The following is a 19,776-nucleotide window of genomic DNA, read 5'->3' as shown; positions in this document are numbered from 1 at the left end:
GAAGTGGTCTTAACAAGAAGTCACCATTAGGGGACTGAACTTTATAAGAATTGAACCTGAATGTAATTACATCATGTATTTGTAGTTGCTGCAGAAATTCAACCAGACATAAGTGAAAAGCTATTTTTCGAGCGAATGACTGTTCTTTCTCTGATTGACTAAACCTGCATGTAAATAAATATTTACACCTCACCCCCCAACGAGGAAAACCTTGATAAAAGAGATGTATGCATGGTGTGGCTGTCCCCAGTGAGTGTGCCATCGGTTCACACAGATCAATACTGTGATGAATCGTCCTTGGACAGGAACAGGGGTGGCCCTGTTAGCCAGCAACCAGCCAGCACTATTGGAGAAAGTGGCCATTGACAGTGAGGAGTGCTACCCTGAACAAAAGCGCAGCCTAATGAAATATGAGCGTGTTTATGATAAATGAGAAGAGAGAGGTGCACCGCTGCTCTGGTCTCAGGGGAACTTGGGGAGGGTTTTGTTCCATTGTCATGCTGCTTTGGGGAGTGAGAGTGTGGATGCTTTTAGCTGCTAACAGGGTCACACTGAAGCTGTATCAGGACCTACAGTCATGTGCAATCACAGGAGCATTGAGTATCCAAGTGAAAGCAGCTGAGCGGAGGATGATTCCTCTTCACTCATTGTTTTCAAGTCCCACCGGGTCATTTGAGTGAACTGAGCTGGACGCTTAACTTTGTTCAGAGCACTCTGGCTTGTTACATCCGTCTAAGATGTGAAATGAAGAATCACCAAAATATTTAAAAAATGTTACCATGTCTATGTTAAGGCTGGATCCCCTTTAGTATTTTACTAGAACAACCAATTGTAAGTGACTTACAAAACCTGTTTCTTTGGAAATCACAAATTGCAATATCTTTTAACCCTGAAGGGAGGCCATCCTGCAGAAGAAACTGTGGGAACGTGTTTCCACCCATGTAATTGAGAACATCTATTTGCCTGCGGCCCAAACAATGGACTCTGGTACCTTTAATACAACAGTAGACATCAAGCTTAAGCAGTGGACTGACAAACAGCTTCCACACAAAGCTCTGGAGGTACAGCAAACTGTTTGTCTTAGTATCATATTATGATTCTGATTGCTAAAATATTATAACATTAAATCATTTTATATGAATCTGTGCCTGAGATAGTTCTTTTTTGCATTTATTTTTTTCAGCTACTATCAAAACTGAGTCATTACTGTTTGATGTGGTATTTTAATGATATAGAATTTCATTTTTTTTTACAGATAAGTAATATTCAATCAGGCAATGGCCTTATGATTCTTTTCTTTCCCCATAACGCTTCTCTCCCCATCAGGTTGCCTGGGAGACCCTGCAGGAGGAGTTTGCCCGCTTCATGGCTGAATACAAAGGCAAAGACCAGGACGACATTTTTGACAAACTGAAGGAGGCTGTGAAGGACGAGAGCATCAAAAGGCACAAGTGGAATGAGAGGGCCATGGACAGCCTGGTAAACACACAGAAAATCCACTTACTCTAGGCACAAGGATACAGAGGGAATTTGTACAAGTTTATATAGCCTACTCTTCCTAAAGGCAATTTAGTCACCATGTACCCTAGATTATACAGCAAGTGGTCTTGCTGACATTGGTGCATTCATGCTAACAACTTTCATATCTGCTTCTGGATTTATTATGCCTTTCCTTTAAAATAAATGACGTTGCACATCTCAATGATAATGTGATTTTATTTTTGCACTTGACATCTGTCAGAGGGTAATCCAGCACAATGCCCTAGAAGATCGTTCCATCACAGACAAGCCTCAGTGGGATGCAGCGATCCAGTTCATGGAAGAAACTCTGCAGTCACGCCTCAAAGACAGTACGTTAGACACGAACATTCACAAACAAACAAATCACAAACATACACATTATGACAACTGTTGTAGGCTCTGGACCATAGAAATTCAAGATGCAACCATGATGTTATGATAAAAACTTAAAGCTTCAGCTTCTTCAATGGATGGTAGACTGAATGTCTTTCATTATCTTTTTACTTTGTCCTCTCCTTGTAGCTGACTCAGTAATCAGAGACATGGTGGGTCCAGACTGGAAGCAGAGGTGGCTGAACTGGAAGAATCGCTCACCAGATCAGGTCAGATATTGTGGAGTCTCCCCACATTCCTCAACATAGCAGTGCTGTTGTTTATGGAAGAATTATAAGACCCTTGAAGTATAGTTCTGGTTATAGAGCAGACCACTATTTTTAAACTGTCAAAGTCCCAGAACCTTTTGTTACACACATTACAATAAATAATCCTCTCTCTAAACAACAGCGCTCACTTCCTCTTCTTTGACCTTTTTTTTAGCACATTCGTAATGAAACAAAAAATGAGCTGGAACGTTTGTTGAAGCTGCACGAAGACCACACAGCATACTTGGCCAATGACGAGGTCACCACAGTGAGGAAGAACCTCGAAGGACGAGGGGTCGAAGTTGACCCTGTGCTGGTGAGAACATAATACCTGTCTCTGATCTTTTAAATAAAACATGATTGGTACATTTATTAAGACAAATATGTCACTGTTATGATGACTTATTTTCCTGGACAGATCAAGGACACGTGGCATCAGCTCTATCGCAGGCACTTCTTGCAGAAGGCTTTGTCTCACTGTAATCTCTGCAAGAGAGGTTTTTACTACTACCAGAGACACTTTGTTGACTCTGAGGTAAGGAGAGAAAAAAGACATCCTGAGTTGTCTTTCTTATCAACTTTATTCTCACCTGTGTCAAATGTCATTGGATGAAAAATTGAGCTGTTTACTTTTGTTTTTCTAGCTGGAGTGCAATGATGTTGTTCTGTTCTGGCGGATCCAGAGGATGCTCGTCATCACAGCCAACACTCTCCGACAGCAGCTCACCAACACTGAGGGTAAGGATCAGGGACATTTATGATGAATGGTTGTTCTAAAAGGAGATTTCTGTTATTTGCACACAAAAGGAAAAACTAAGGACAATTACTGTTTGGTTAAATATGAGACCCTCTGCTTTAAATATAATAATAATTGTCGCTCATTTTGGATTCGTGGTTTGTTATTGGTAGTTTTTGTCATTCTAAAATGTTATCAGTTTATCTCTCAAATGAATACTTCATATTTTCAGATATAGCTTGGCTCTGGTGGAGTAAATAGTTGCATCAGTGGCACCTTCAGTAATTTAGGAAGAAGATTCAATACCGAGGTTATTTGATAAAGCTTAGTACAGAGTGGCCCATATATAGATTACTGAGGCAGTGGGACAACCTTTACTGATGGTCTGAGCTTTGCAATATTTTTAATTTAGATATAGGACAAGATGTTGAATATCCCTTTCATGTTCGAAAGTCTTCTGCACAATTTAGGTTACCAACTACCAGAAGTTAGTGGCCACCAGCGGATGTTAGGGAGATCTTACCAGTTATCCAGGTCGATAAAAATGAAATAATGAAATCAGTCCTACCTGCTCAAAATCACCCATTGTGAGAATAGACAATTCCTCTCTCCACCATTATAATGATGGAGTAAAGTGTTAATCAAATAATTCAGTCAGAACACTGAGATAAATATCCAATGTATTGTTGATGGCTGGGATATTGATTGTTATTCTTTGTGTGTCCTCTCAGTGCGCCGGTTGGAGAAAAATGTGAAGGAGGTACTGGATGACTTCGGGGAAGACATGGAGAGGAAGACCCAGCTCATTACTGGCCGCCGAGTCCAGCTGGCCGAGGATCTCAGTAAGATGCACAACGATTTCAAAAACAGACACTTACATTTAAAGCCAAAATTAAAATGGGTAAAGAGACAAATTGTCACTCTTTCAGTTTGTCATTGGATCTTGTAGAGATCATTTGTGATTTTAAGTCTATCAGCTAAACCTAGAGCCTCTATAACTCAAACTTGGGCTCTCATGTATTAATGTAAAGTGTACTTGATTCAACCTATAGTAGGTAACATGGAAATAGATACATTTTTAGCAAATCTTAAAGTTGTCAGTAGGTGGCAGTGGTGTTTAAGGAATCTATTAACCAGTCTGATGCAGCAAGATTAATTTGGTTAATGCTTAAAGCTGATTCAGGACAAGCAGGTTAGAATAGCTTGAATGTCAGTTGTGCCGCGTCTTTTCACTACTGTTTCCTGTCACTCTTGGTCTTGGCAGTTCTACTTATGATAAGAGCTGAATGTACTTGATACACAGTAATGCAGATTATATATGTTTTCAATATGTTTGGATGCTAAATTTGTTATATAAGAAAGTAAGGAAAGTACGACGAGTTTTCTTGTTTATACTTACACAACCTTGGTTGGTGTACATACACGACACGCACACAAACTCTGGTTTATGAGTATTAGTCATGTCAGTGGTGATTGCAGTCCAGGACATGACTAAACCCAGTGTGTTTCTGCAGTTGCCCGGATTGTGCAGCCCATTTTTACAGTGGGTGAAGGCTACCATAGATTCTCCTGTGGATTTGGAAAAGGTTTATGTGAGGGAAGAGGTATTTAGTAGAGTGCAGTCTGCAACCAAAACACTAGATGCCACTAAATCCCACACTTCGGTCCTGTAACTACCCTGTGGCTACAAAAAGCATTAACAAGTCAGCTATGCAGTGACAGAACTGGATTGGCTGTGCTTTGCCTTCTGGTCTTGAGAAATTATCATCCTTCTCTTTGCTTCCTGCTGCCAGATACTTTTGGCTTTTATATACCGAAGTGTCAGGTGTTTCTTGGGCCTCACACACTCAAACATTAACCCTGTAAGAGTAATTTATTTAGTCTCTTACTCATGCATACAATCCCTTTTGTGTGTGTGACAGTTTCAACACACATGCTCACACATGTATACATATAAGAATAGGATACAGGATGTGTTCAGGTTTTTTAAAAAGAAAAACATTTAGTGTAATGTACATGCTTCATTACACATGCTCATACCAATACATACAGGTACTGTCAAAAACAGGGCTTTTCTCTTCCACCGTTAACTCTGGTTTTCTATGACACCAGCCTGGGGGAAAAGAGAGTTCACTAATACATGAACACACACACACACACACACACACACACAAAATCACACACACACACACACACACACACACACACACACACACACACACACACACACACACCTCTCTCCATTCCACACACTGTCGTGAATGCCCAGACCTGTCTGGCCTTGTAAATCCTATAAGGCAAGTCGATCTCAAACTTTCCTTAACAGGCATGACGTTCCCAATTCCCACCACCGAAGACTCCACTCAGTGGTAGAAGTGTGAATGTGGTTGAAATCTGTCACGGGATCCTATAGGACAGAAACACACCTGTTCTCACACACACACGAACATGGGGTCCATCATGGGAACCTTGTAAATTCAGTGGCTGTTACATCTCAGGTTTTCTTTTTTTTCCTCTCGGAACAGTAAACAATGACTGAAGGGCAGTCAAAGGGACTTGTATTGTTATTGTCTCCATCACTTGTGTGAGAGACAGTCTCACATTCTGTACATACATCAGTTCAAGCTGTCAGTTTAAGAAAATATGTTATGTTTAAGCAAAGAACTGTAGATAAATCTCCAAATACTAAACCTAGCACCACATTAGATGTCCTATAGTGGGAGAAGGGATATAGTTGCTGACCATATATTAGAGGTTCTCGTGGATCAAAAATAACTGCCCAACCTCTACCGTGAAACCATATTACAAATTTGTGTCTGGCTTTGTTGTACAGTATTCTTCATATCTCTCTCGCCTTATTACTCGTCTATCTACATTGACTCTCTAAAAATCTATTTTGTAAACTTTCTCATAATTAGTTATAATTAATATTTTATCTCAGCATGCCTATATCACTTGATTCTAATGGTGGTGGTGTCGGGTTTTTATTTTCTGCCTTACGAGTAACTGTATGTTCCAGAGTTTAAGCTTTGTCAGTCTGTGAAGTTGAGTTAGTGGGTGAGTTGTGGATCTGGGTCATTAGATGTCTGACACTTTCCACAGGGATTTCTGTGTAATGCAGCGTAGAAATGTGGGCGTGGGTATGTGTGTCCATCAGTCTAGACTGAAGTGCATGGCTGATGGGCTGACTTGGTGACACGCCTCAAAGCACATCCTGAGCAAGCTTCCAAAAAAAAAGTCAAAAAGTTTCTTTTGTAAAAACTTTCAACTTTGAACTCTTTTAATTTCTTTCTGCAGGTTTAAGCCTTAATTAGTTATGTATTGACATGTGTAATTACTGAGGGAAAAAAACACATATATGTGCATTTTGTTTTTTAGATTAGTGTTCTGCGGTGATAAGGTAATACAGTATGGGGTATATGAAAATTGTAACTGTGTCTTTTTTAATGCCCTTATTAAGAAATCCGTAGTCCATTTGGTAATTGATGTTGCTGGAGAATCAGGGTTAAGTACACTCAAGCCCCCTTGTCGTGGGACACAGTGTAGATGCAATTGGCGGCAAAAGCCCATGCAGTGTGATTGTTAGTCAGCTGGTTATACTGTATACCACAGGGAAATTTGGGGAAGGTTTAACGACCAAATTTTAGAGTTTGCAGCAGTAAAAATACCCTAATTTGTTGAATGCATCACCTACCCATTGTGTTTCAATGGAAGCCATATCGTCCACAGGCATGAATCTATGGCAGGAACATTTTATGTGTTTTTTCAAATCCGGTTAAAACACTTGATAGGAGTTGCACACACATTTTCGTTTCCATGCAATGGTGCACAGGACATTTGGTTTTGTCCAAGTCTTTCTATGAACCAACCTTCCCCACTGCATTATGGAGAGTCGTTGTCCCCCTCATTCTCCAGCCCTTTAAAAGACAGAAGGTCAGATTGCCTCAGGCCCAAACTGTAGCCTGACCCCAGAGGTTATACCACAGCCTACTTGATCCAGGTAGCTTTCTTTTCCCTCTCTCTCTCCATCTTTCTGGATCTCTCAGTCACTGTTTCACTGCCTCTGTCCCCATCTTCCCTTTCTCTCCCCTGACAGAGGAGGAGAGAAAAAAATGGGGAACAGACAGGAGACAACTTCTCATTTAAGAAAAGGAGGGAAGAGAGGAGGGAGAGATAAGAGGTGGGAGAAAGGATAAACATACTTAACAAAGGCAAAAATGTGCTCCCAGGGGCAGTCTGCTGTTCAGCTTTATCTGCCTCTACTCGCAGACAGGCGCAGCATTGCTCAGGTTACAAATACAGGTCAGGTGTGTGCGTCAGTGGGTGAGAACGTGAAAGCACCAGTAATGAGTGGTACAATGTGCACTGTAAAGAGCTGTGTTTGTCAGCATGTGCCAGACCAGCTGTATGGCACAGTGCCGTCTCTGGAGCAAAGCCCAGCCCTAATGTGCAAGCACAGGCCTCTTTGGAGACCACTGGGATGTCGCTTGGCTGCTTCATTGCCCCTCATAGAAATGTTGTTTTGTGTGTGTGTGTACTGGAAAAAGTACCGTGATGCCTGATCTGAGAAAGTGCAGTAGTTTCCAGACTCAATAACTTCTCTCTTATGAAGTGTAGGTTGTCATATTCAATACTGTGAGATACAACACTCGTGAAGATATGACAACACCATAAGGTTTGTGTCAGCAAATATATGTCAAGTGGGTTATTTTACATTTATAATATATAAAGGGGATTTCAGAGGGATTTCACAGCTATGTTAACTTCAAGCCTAATTTCAGTTTTAACCCTTGTCGTATCCAGAGAGTATATGTTTTGTTTTCAGACCCTATTATCTTGTTACAAATACATATTTCTTATTTTTCTGTTTAGTGGTGACCCACAGTCATTCTTCGCTTGCAGTTTTGGTAAATTCTTGTGTAAACAGAGGCAGAAGTAGAGACAGTTGTTTCTTCCTCTGCTCCTCTTATTACACCTAGGGAATAAGTGCTGCCTGGCTGTCACTTCAGTGTTGGTGGCAGTTTGTCACCCATGTCAGATTGATGAAGAGTGTACTTGCACAAGCACATGTGCGCACGCAAACACACACACACAAAATCTCTTATTGACATATTATTACATCATTATTACATCAGCTTCTCCTCGTTAAGTTAAAGTCAGTTGTGAGTTTAAATCCTGAGGAAAAGAGGTTATGTGAGTAATACTGTGCTATACACAGTATTTTTTTTTGGTTTATTTTTGTAATGATGCAGATGTGCATGTCCTCTTATTAATTGTATTGTTGTGCATATTAGAACATGATTTTTAGACCACGACGAATTTTTGGCAAAGGGAAGCCAATTTGGCAGTTTATCGCTACTTGCTCAGTGTTTGAGGATCAAACAAGCGTTGGCAGATCGTTTGGAGTTTTTACTATCAGATCGTATAATAGCAGTAAGACAAATCAGTCCATAAAATTATTATTTATAGACGTGTCTGTTAATGTTTTGAGATCATAAATCTAGTCACAGTGGAGATAACTGTCATTACTGTACTACTGACAAAGCTTATGAGATTTGATTCTCTCGTAAAGGTTAACAAGTGTGTCTTGGACTTTTTTTCTCAATGGTTAACTGAACAAAATCAGCAACACAAATAGCATCAGTTATGGTTTGACATATAGGAGAAATGATATGTGGTGATTGAGATTTCTATTTTATTAGTTTGAAAACATCTTGTACTTTACATCAATGCATTAAACATAATGCTTGAGGTAAAGTAGTTTCCTTATTACAAACTCAAAAGTCAATTAGCACACTTTAGTTATTTTTCATGATCGATCACCGGGTGAACGTACAGCGTTAAATTCACATCTTCACTGCAGGTTTACTGCTGCTGATGAATTCAACAGTGTGCAGAAACGGATTTCAGCTCTTCTATTGAAGCTATTTGAGGGTTAAGGAATTAAAGGTGTCAACCAAATGTGCTCTCAAGACCTGTGATAATGTGTGAAGTGTTTTCGTGTTTGCACATGCCATCACTTTCTCTTTTTTCTTTATCTTGTGTAGAAGCAGAAAACAATAAAGCTTTGGTTGTTGTCTGGGCTTGCTCACCGGAATGCCCTCTCAGCCTCACGCTCACTTTGTTTCTTTCATCTCCTCCTCCTTTGAGCAGCTTCCTCCAGAGTGATTAGCGAGGGCTCAATGAGAAGTGCTTCTCTGTTCCACTCTGCTGTAAGGCATGACGAATCATCCTCAGGTTTTGTGTACGTCAGTGCCTGTGCTCAGGAGTGAGAGAAGCGCAGAGCATGCGGTTGTTGCTCCTGCACAAACCTTACAGCTGGTTCATGCTTTCTATATGGCTTTAAGGACACGTCCATGCTTCTGAAAAAAAAATACACTGTCTTAACAACCCCAGGAGGAAAGAGAGCAAAAAATGACCAGTTATCAATTGTTAGCAAGTTGTTTTAGTTTCATCGTAGGGTACTGTGCATTCAGAAAGTGTTTTCAAGTACCTTTTTTACTTTTTTGCAAATTGATCAAAAGGTGTCAGTTCATATGTAGATGAAGCCGTTTTGGCAGCGATTATAGGTCCATGCTTTTTGGGGTAAGATGCTACAAGCTCTCTACACCTGAATTGGAGGATTTTCAGCAGTTCTTCTCTGCGGACCAGTCTGAAGTCCTGAGAGCTTTGGACTGATATTTCAGTACTTTGCTCTTCTCAGCTTTCACTTAATTCTGACCAGCCTCTCAGTCCCTGCCTCTGAGAACATGATGCTTCCTCCACCATGCTCAACTGATGGGAAGGTGGAGATGAGCGATGCCTTACTTCCTCCTGTTATGACATTTGGATGTTAAACAGTTCAGTCTTGGTTTCATAAGCAACTCTTGTTCCACAGTATCATAGTCTTTTAGGTGCTTTCAAGTCCTGTCCACTGAGGAGAGACTTGGTCTGACCTCTCTGCTTTAAACCCCAGATTGTTAGAGTGTTGCGGTGTTGGTTGTCCCTCTCCAAGTTTCTCCCCATATCTGTGCCTCAATATAATCCTGCCTCTGAGCTCTGCTGGCAGCTCTTCAACTTAATTCACATCTTTGTAGACATGGCCTGAGTCGACTGGTCCGCCATTTGGAATGTGGGGTCTGCTTTTTTGCAGTGGGATAGTAGGCAGACTGTTTGATATTTGGCATTTTGGGGATTATTGCCTTTATATGCTCTCTTATTTCCCTCTTATTATTACACGTCTCCCTCTTGTCCCTTCAGATCACTATCTTGCACACTGCATTGCTTCTATAGCTCTCATTCCTTGGCTCCTGTCCTTTTTTTTTTTTTTTTTTTAAATCTCCTTCACTTTTTCCACCTTTCTTTCTCTGTACACTTCATCTTCCTGAGCAGTCTTCATTGTCTCTGATTTAATAGACACTAGTTATCTGTAAGGCTTTGTAAACTGACGGCTTAGTAGAGTTACAATATAAGTTTGTTTTTTTCCCACGGATGAGGAAACCACAAGCTTCAGTGTCGCTGCCAAATAACATTTTCTCCCCAGGTGTGTCAGGTACACAAACACTAGATCTACTGTTGTCATAACACTGGTGTAAGTGAGGTCGTCCCTCCTACTTTGTATCCAGTCTTGTTCTGTTAATGTTGTGTGAAATTGAATGAACAGACTTTCAATTTTTCAATTGTAAAACACCTTCTGACAGCTTTCTATGGCTTCTGTCTGCTACTAGATTAGTGAAGTTTAATTCTAACTACTTCTAATTCTAAGTTCAATTCTAACTACTCCTGGATTCCTTGCATTGCTCTAGTTGACTGTTTGTTTCTCTTTCACACAGTAAAACCTTATCTTCTCTCCACTGTTTCACTATTTCTGACTGATCTCCTGCTTTTATTTCTTCTCGTCAGCAGGCAGATCATAAGCATGGTTTTTAGTAACTTATATTTATTCTGACATTCTGAATTTACTTCCTATTGACATCTACCATTATTAGTCCTTTTTTTCTAAAAGCTTTTTCTCAGTCATACTTTGCTGTCAGGACACGAGTCTCTGTTCCATCTCTGCTAATTTTCTTCTCCCCCCTCCTCTTCATCTCAGCTCCCCTGATATTGACATTTTGTTTGTCGGCAACATTGCTCATACACCATTTCTAATGTTTACAGTCAGATTAAGTTTGCTGATGGACCATCTGCAGCTGATGTGGCTGCTTCTGAATATCCTCCCTTGGCACAAACTCAGGAAATAACTCCAGCGGACTAAGGAAATAAGAAAAAAAAGACTTGTGTGTTTTAAACAACCAATCAAGAGGTGATGATGGAAGTGGTGATAAAGAAACTGAACTGTGAAGGAGAATGTAAAACCATCTTTCGTTCTCCTCAGGGGCAGTGAGAGTGCAAGTGTGGGAAAATAGGAAAGAGAAGGAGGTGTGTGATGGGAGGGGAAATTCTGCAGGGCTTCTGTTCACTTTTTTCCAGCACTGTGTTCACGAGGGACCCATTCCCACTGATCCACCTGTCACTCACACCCAACATGCATACACACACACACACACACACACACACAAAGATCAGACATCAGGTGCTGGTTAAGATGAGGTAATAGGAAAACCATACACTCCCACTCTATAACAGTTTAAAAACATGTGAACTTCTGGTTTGAATTTTCTCATGTGATGACCAAACTGCCCTTGGAGCCTCGTCTGACCATCTTCTTTGATTTATTGTTGTCTATTTAATATTTAAGTGCAGTAAAATACTATAAAATGTGCTTCCTCAGTGTAGTAATGTTACCTTTATTGGGTACTGTGCCACATTTTCAGGCACCAGAAGTACTTTTTCCACTTTGCGCTTGCAAGTAATGCACCTGCGGTCCAGTGAATCCAGGCCACAGACTTGAACAGGTCTTTTCTAGAAGCTCAAATGGAATTCCAATGCATTTGTTCCTCAGTGTTGTATGGATTTGAAGATGTTGTAGAACCAGAGCAGCTGGAAACATGTATTTACCCAAGGGGCAGTACAGGGGGAAGAGGAGCACTGGACTGTATTATCTCTCTCCTTCATCTTGTTTGATTGGGTGGTCTGGGGTCAGTGCTGTGTCAAGAAGGAAGTAAGAAAGGTGATTAAAATCGGATCCATTACATTTACGGCCAATTATCAGTAGGGCTGGATACATGCAGTGTTCTCAGTCACTTGTGTGTTCGTTCTGGAGTTGTGATAAGTCGGTCCACACACCTGTGGCTGATTCAGCAGAGGAGAGCTTCTCTGAGGGATTATGACGGGATCTCAGTTTAAACCAGACTTGTCAGCCTCACATCCTCAGGCCCATGTGGCCTCTCAAGATTGATCGCCACTTAGCCTCAGCACAGGCCTCCGTTGAGTGCAAAAGGTGAGTCTTGGAAAACTTCAGACCCCAGACTTGTGATTTACACCATGAGTCATAAGTAGACTTGCTGCCTCAGACCTGTTCAGTTTTAACAATGGTTTGGGAAATGATGGCGACTGTACTGATATATTGTTAGATGATCTTGATGTATCTTTCTCCTGAGTTTATTCCAGGAGGCCTGGAGCTAAATCTACCATCTTCCATCCTCATCTTTACAACCACCTGCTCTAAAATATTTAATGCTAGGCCCATCAAAGCCCCAAGCAATGCTTGTCAATAAAACCTGCACCTCACCTGGCTCGTTCATAACATTTTGTTGTTTTTTGTTAAATCTACCCTCTGGCTGACCTCAAGCTTTGACCTGCTCAGGCCTAAGTATGTCTTTCCTCAGGTTGGGTTGCTCTCTTGCAGGCATCTGTTTTCTAGATAAGACCCGCGAGTGTGAGGACTGATTCATTGCTCTGTCACTGACATGGCGTTTGGACCGTCAACGTTACCGCTCTCCTTGTGTCTATATCCCCCATGGCCCAGTCTTTATAGTGAGACAATCCAGATTTAGGGACAGATCAGGCAGCATGCTGAAGAAAAGCGTCTTTTCTGTTTGTTACATTAAGAGATCATTTTTCAAAGAAGGAAGCAGCAGGCCGTTTAAACATTCACTGTCTCCACCGACACTGTAACCTTGGCCGTCATGAGATATAAAAAGTTTCTTCATGAATTATGACAGGTTGGGACAGGAACTAAATCCTCCGCCCCACTGTCTCTAGTGACCATACAGTGAACTACTGCTCTCTTGTCAGTTGACTATTTCAGAGCAGCATGACTAAAATAGCCTCAACCTTGGCACCAAACCTCATCCAATGAAATCTTCTGTTGTCACTTTTTTATATCACTCATCCTTTCTTTAATTTTCCCTCCCTTTCAGATCCAGTAAAGAAGAGTGGGTATCTCCCATAGAAGAGGATTTGTTTTTTTCTGTCTCACAATAAGTTGCAGGCCTCTCTCATCTGTTTCTGTCCTCTGTTCGTCCTCTCGTCCTCTGTGGTGGCTACTTGTCCAGCAGGGCCATGCAGTTTCACAGTCTAATTACATGTCAATTAAAGGATTTTTGGCTCGGCCGTCCTTCTGCCAGCGCTTCGGCCGTCGCAGGCTTAGGGGACTCTGCAGAGTGAGAGTGAATGAGATATCATTTCATGTGGAGATCAGCCGAGAAAGGCCTTGAAAAGAGGGGATTGGGGGGAAAGGCTCCCCTCTCTTTCTCTGAATGAGCGAGAGTCCCTCCGCCCTCGGCAACCCACATAGCGCCCAGCATCTTAAACAAGGGGCCTCTGGGATAGAGGCCAGAGGATTATGGGAATATTCATGACCAGATAAAGGGGTGAGCGGTTGAATGACTGTGTTTTGGGGCTCATCTTTTAGGTAAACAGGAGCCTAAATGGAGTTTTAGATCGCTACTCCCACTACTCAGTGAGGAACAGGTCCCAGTGACTCTGCCCACTGTTTTTTTTTTTTTTGTTGCATTTCCACAGGATTGTGAGAAGAAAGCCTTGTTGTGGCCTTTTATTCATCTTGCTGCTGTCTTTTGGTAGCAAACAGATGGTGTTGGGGGAAATAAATACCTGTTTCTTACAGTTCTTACCCACAGAATATTCTCATAGATGCCGGTCACATTCACCCACGGCCTCCTGGATCCTGAAAGCTGCTGAGGGCCTATTTTATAGTCAATAAGTATCCTGCTGTATGGGAATGGTGGATGGACCTGGCTGTACTCATTAATGCTGTGCCGTCTCACCCCATATTGGAACTTTAGTACGTACCGAAATTTGTCCTTGTTGGTGCACTCCAGATAGCAGCGCTTGCTGCCAAGTGAAAGTTGTGACAGTTTTCACACTAAAGCTTTTCTGATTATACTGTGTTTTTTAATTATATGTCATGAGAACTGAATAAAGAAAGTAGTATGGCATGGCAGTGGGTTATTTGAGCTTTACCTTGAGTTGGCATCAGCAGCTAACTAAAGCAGAGGTCTAGTGCTTGGCCCAAAACTGACTTCTACCAATTTTGTCTTCATCTTTGAAGGACTGAACTGGAGGTAATTAGCTTGAGAGTCATGAAGAGACAAATTGGAAAACAGGTGTAAGCTCTCTCTCAGTCCTAGTTCAACCTCCTGGTTTGATCCCCATCTCCTCCAGGGTGCGTTCTTGAGCAAGACACTGAACAGTGTCATCAGTGTATGAATGTATGTTTGAATGTGACATACATTGTGAAGCGGTGACAGAATGAATGACAGACTGGACAAGTACAATATAAATACAGTTTGTTTATCTGTTTACTATTTGCACCTGCACCTCTGAGTTAATCCTTCTTTTCCCCAAGTATAGAGAGTTCTGCATGTTGTACAGATTGTAAAGCCCTCTAAGGCAAATGTGTGTGATTGAATGTACTTGACTTGATAGGAGTTGCACAGTTCAGCCACAATTTTAACCTGTGCTCCATTTGTTGACTGGATGAAATGATGGGTTCAGGTGAAGAGGAGAATGATTTTCGCCCACCATCAGCTCCCTGCCTATCTAGCGATTCAAACAAATTTCTTTTCTCATCACTCCTCCTCCGGTCTAACCTCTGCACTACCCCGATGATCTGGCAGAGCTCCGTGTGTCTGCCCAACAGTTGGCAAGTTTGACCCATGTTAAGCAGTCAGCATCTGAAAGACTGATGCTCCTTCAAGCACACTATCATCAGCCACATCTAAACCCAGTTAAAGGCTTTGAAGCTTGAGCCAGGGGATTTCCCATGTTTTTATGATCTGACAGTCAGTACCCTCCTTCTCTGCACACCAACCAAACCTCCACACCCTCGCATCTCCTTTTCTCCAGGTCAGACAGATGTTGGTAATCCTGCTCTGATTGGCTTGGATTGAGTTATGTTGTCCTGTGGTCACGGTGCACAGCCCACATGGCTGAACTCTGTCAGTTCCCTTTGAGCCGTGCCCTGCGGTGGGGTGTGCGTTGGAATGGCGTAGCACAGGGTTATGTTTCATTCAACCCCACACCTGCTGCAGTGGCTTGTCAGCATGCCCCTCAACAGGCCCCTTTAATGCCTCCATTAGGTGTTGTAATCTCCCCCTAACGCCCTGCCATTTTGCCTGAGTGTGTTAACAGAGTATCAAAGGCTGGGGATTTTTTTTTAACCATCTGCCAGCGTTGAGTGTGTCGGAAGGTGAGAAGAGGTGAAGGTGGCAAGACTGCAGAGCTCTAGCTGGTTTTCAAGTAATTAGGTGTGTGTGTGTGTGTGTGTGTGTGTGTGTGTGTGTGTGTGTGTGTGTGTGTGTGTGTGTGTGTGTGTGTGTGTGTGTGTGTGTAGCGATATTTATCGTCTACGATAATATCTTAGTTGCTGTTCTAACAATGAGCTCACGTTATCGAGTATTGGGTAGAGCTACATGGAGCATGCGTCCCTCTCCACCGGGCCGCTACAGGCAAAGTATACTGTACAGTTTGATGACAATAAATCATTTTTCCAGCATTCTACAGATTACCGAGCCTGCCTTCTCATTCACGGTGTGTGTGCGTGGGTCTCTCAGCCTTATCCCTCTCTCTTTTTCCTCCCCTCCCTCCCACCCTCACTCTGTCATTTACCCACTCGTTCCGGACAGAGAACCCGGCCGTTATCGGTTAATTATCGTTATTGGCAAAATCCCAGAACATATCGAGATATTGTTTTGTGTCAGTATCGCACACTGTGTGTGTACATGAGCCATTCAGGGCCAAGCTTGTCTGTCAGTCATGCTTTCTCAGTTCTGCCCACCTGTGTGTTCGTGCGTGTGCCTCACGTGCTATCCAGCACTTCTCAGCTCTGCTAGTGTTTCAGGACGTGTGTGGGGGTGTGCCTGCATCTCTCCCAACAACCATTTGCTTTTCATCCATCAGGAAAAGGATACGTCTGCAGCCGTGCTTGCATCAAAGGGGCTGCTCACAAGCCCCTGAGCACGATATTTTGTTTCAGTCCAGAGCACGCACACAGTTATCACCTTTGTGCCGACCTGAAATAGACACTTAGGACATTGTTGCTCTGAGGTCCAAACCACAATGATTTATCTCCCTGAAAATGGACAAGTCTTTTTAAATCTGTGTTTGCATTTGGCCCGCTCGTAGGAAAACAGTCTACAATAGGCCGGCTATGGATCTTGTGTGGCTGATTGATCAAGATACAGCAGTGCTAGTTTGTTCTTCAGAGCCAGTGTTTGAATTTGTGCTTGGGGGGGATCCAGACAGATTAGCGAGGGTGACGGGGGAAGCTTGGAGAGCCAACCAGGCCGGGAGCTGCAGCTGGCATTACGAGCCTCGGCTTCCTTTTCTCTGCATTGGCCCGCAGACTTCCTTCATCCACTGTTTAATCAGCGATTAAGACTGCTTTAGATGGCTCGCTCATCTCGTGTGACAGTACATGTTTGGTGGAAGGATTGCTGGTCTTATACCGTCTTCACACAATGGGAGTGTAATCATGAAAAGAAGTGACTGTTTTTCCAGTAAATTCCCTCCTTTCATGTCAAGTGTTGTTGTTATGGTATCTCCTCCTGTCCATTAGCAATGTGCCCGGGAGGTGCATACCATGAGAAACAGGATGGTGAGAGCCTTGATGTGGTCTGTGCTTACCGGTAAAGGATATACAATTCGTCATCATCAGATGTGTGACAGAGGTCTGCCTTGACGTTTGGCTGTCACCATCAGATGGGACATCTGGTGTTTTGGTGAAAAGTCTGGAGGACTTTCTAGTGCACAAATTTACTTTTGCAAAAGGAATTTGTTTTACATTTTCTCTGTTTTAAGAACTAATTTATAAACTGCTACTGATGCTGTTGTCATTTCAGTACTGTGTATGTGTCAGTGACGTGCGTAAGCAGAAAAAGCAGCAACAATTTTCTGAAGTTTAATGATTATGTCCATTATCAATGATAATAAAATGTGTGTTTTCATTTGTATTTTTGTATTGTGTCGTTATTTTGTGTATTGTGTGTAACCCACTTTGTTTGCTTCTCTGCAGAGAAAGTTCGGGAGATTCAGGAGAAACTTGAAGCCTTCATAGAAGCTCTTCACAAGGAGAAATAAGAGAACCAGGTATTTGTCTCTGTCACAGTCCAAAGAAGAAAGTGATCATCGATAATTCAGTATGAACGACGCACTGACTTTTTCAGTTAAAACTTGAATAATTGTTAGATTATAGAAAACATTTAAACAACCAGTTCTGTGGGAGGGATGATTGACAACTGAATGTTTTTTTTTTTAATGTTTCCTTCTCTACAGAACTATTTAAAGTAAATGTTTGGATCCCGACAGAGAAATGCACTGAACAAAGACAAGAACATGTGTAAATGTCCGTCAGCCTCACCACTCACCTGATTTGAATGGCCCTGACTCGGCTTCCTGTTCCCACCTGGGCACTGATGGAGAGATGGACCTGAGCAGCTGGATCAGATAGAGGAATAGTTAACAAGCTTTCTCTTTGATTTTCCATTTTTGTCTGTCTTTTCTCTTCCCCTCTCTGCTTGTGAGCTGTCCCACGTCAAGAGGTGAACCTGTGCACCGGCGCCCAAAGCAAACACAGTAGATCAGGAGGGAAACGAGAAGCTTGTGTTGAGTTTTCAATAAGAGGATTGTCTACATGTTTATCTCCCCACTTTTTTGATTTTTTGTGAGAATTTTTTTTTATCTGAGCTGCGATGTTTGTGTGTACACGATCATACCAGTGTAAGTATTCACCGATCTGTGTACCATAAGCACACCACACTGGTCCCGACAGGTGAAATAACCTTGAATTTCATACCTTTATCTCACCTGGAGCTCAAAGTGTCAGAATTTGGGTCTTTTCAGTTTTTCTTTAGTTGCACTTAGGATCCAAAGCACTTAAAATGTCCTCTAAGCTTCACCTGTATTCTTCATTCACTCTGCATGTCACCCTAAATGAAGAATAGGAAGTAACTAACTGGTTCAAAATTCAATATCCTCTCTGATTAGCAAGAATCATCTCTGAAGGTGTTTGGAAACTTTATTATATAAAGATTTCATTTATTAGTTTTGATCTATTGGGGTTATTTTGACAAATTGTATGTTTGTATTTCTGCCAAATACATATACACGTCTATTTTTTGTTTTGTATTCAGTCGGTCTAGTTTTGCAGGGTTGGAGGGTGCCTGTGTTTTTAAACTGTTCCAGGTTTCATCTTATTTGTTCAATCACCTATGTACCTGCACAGAGCACAGGCACCTGTACATATCCACTCTCGCTCCTCCTGTGTCCGTCTCTAAGATCGTATCCCTCTTGCTGCTTCAGGAATAAAATCAAGTGTAGAAAGATTCTCCTCAAAGTCATGAAAAAAGGAAACATATAATATTCTGGCTGGTGATTTTTATCTGAAAATATATGTTCCTTTGGTCAACTCACTGCTTCTTCCACCTGTCCCTGTCCTGAAGTTTCCCGATCCTGTGCTTCTTCCTCGCTCGTATCATCAACCCTCCTCTTACTTCACATCACCTCGCTCGTTGCTCCGCCTTCATTTGGACCAGTACGACTCTTCCACCACCTGTGTAGATTAAACTGTCATATCTTTGACTAAAAAGGGATGAGAGATTGTGGTAATCCCATCCATCCACTCATGTGTGTATATGGGTATATATATATATATATATATATACATATATTATATGCCGTACATTGTGTACAGGTTAAGTTGAGGGGGAGTCGTGTACAGCACATGTATGTAGAGTGAACTTGTGTAACAGGAAATCGGTGGGTTGGTTCAAAAACTGTTTTATGTTGTAGAAAGTAATGTTTGCATGGTGTACCCCATCAGATGTGCTTTATTTATTGAATCTGTGTTGAAGAGAAAAATGAGAATAAAATTGAGATAAATAAAAAAGGATTTTTCATGATTTGTCAGCTTGTTCTGGTGCTGTTGAAACAATGTGCTGTCGGGTGCATCATCATCCAGCCTGTTATTAACAGGTTGTGCTTTTCTGGAATGTTAGTGGTGAGGGCCGAACAGTCCACCGCTAAAATATCTCGACAACTTTGGGATGGATTTTCATGATTGTGTCACATTTTTTTGTTCCCCTGATGAAGGATCGTGAAGTTTACTTGATCCTAACCTCCACCAGGAGGGGTTTGTTGTAACCCATCGGTTTGTTTTTTAATAAGGAGGATTACACAAAAACAACTAAACAGATATTCACAAAACTTGGTGTGAAGATGTGCTAAGGGTTAGGGAGGGACTCTTTCAATTTTGGTGCAGTTCCAATTTCTTTTGACTTTCTTTGACATTTTACAAACTTTTTACTGACTTCATAGGGGATAATAATAAATGGATCTGGAAAAAACCGTCACTGTCAGGGTTCTAATATCAGTAAGTGTGTGAAATTGGTGCAGCTTGATTGAATCAGAGGGAACCATTGGGCCTTGATGAGGTCATACGCTCTAGTTATTACTGTTGCATTAATATGAGGGCAGCATTTTCTGCTTTAGTCAGTTGAG

General features: G+C 41.8%; 1 protein-coding gene across 4 annotated transcripts in view; it reads left to right on the top strand.

Moving 5' to 3' along the window:
• Positions 1–19,165, top strand: part of opa1 (OPA1 mitochondrial dynamin like GTPase) — a 32,275-nt gene extending 13,110 nt beyond the window's left edge. For all 4 annotated transcript variants that reach the window (XM_020080935.2, XM_020080936.2, XM_020080934.2 and 1 more), the window contains 10 exons: positions 896–1,061; positions 1,327–1,479; positions 1,742–1,850; positions 2,044–2,123; positions 2,338–2,478; positions 2,581–2,697; positions 2,807–2,900; positions 3,630–3,740; positions 17,294–17,367; positions 17,554–19,165. In XM_020080935.2, the coding sequence (XP_019936494.1) occupies positions 896–1,061; positions 1,327–1,479; positions 1,742–1,850; positions 2,044–2,123; positions 2,338–2,478; positions 2,581–2,697; positions 2,807–2,900; positions 3,630–3,740; positions 17,294–17,358 (1,036 nt within the window). In that variant the 3' untranslated portion in view covers positions 17,359–17,367; positions 17,554–19,165. The remainder of the gene's footprint in view (positions 1–895; positions 1,062–1,326; positions 1,480–1,741; positions 1,851–2,043; positions 2,124–2,337; positions 2,479–2,580; positions 2,698–2,806; positions 2,901–3,629; positions 3,741–17,293; positions 17,368–17,553) is intronic.
• The last annotated feature ends 611 nt before the right edge of the window (positions 19,166–19,776 follow it).

The sequence above is a fragment of the Paralichthys olivaceus genome, chromosome 3 (assembly GCF_024713975.1).
Source record: "Paralichthys olivaceus isolate ysfri-2021 chromosome 3, ASM2471397v2, whole genome shotgun sequence".
In the NCBI taxonomy this organism is placed as follows: domain Eukaryota; kingdom Metazoa; phylum Chordata; class Actinopteri; order Pleuronectiformes; family Paralichthyidae; genus Paralichthys; species Paralichthys olivaceus.
Note: the sequence above shows the minus strand (reverse complement) of the source record. Positions and strands in the feature narration are given on the sequence as shown.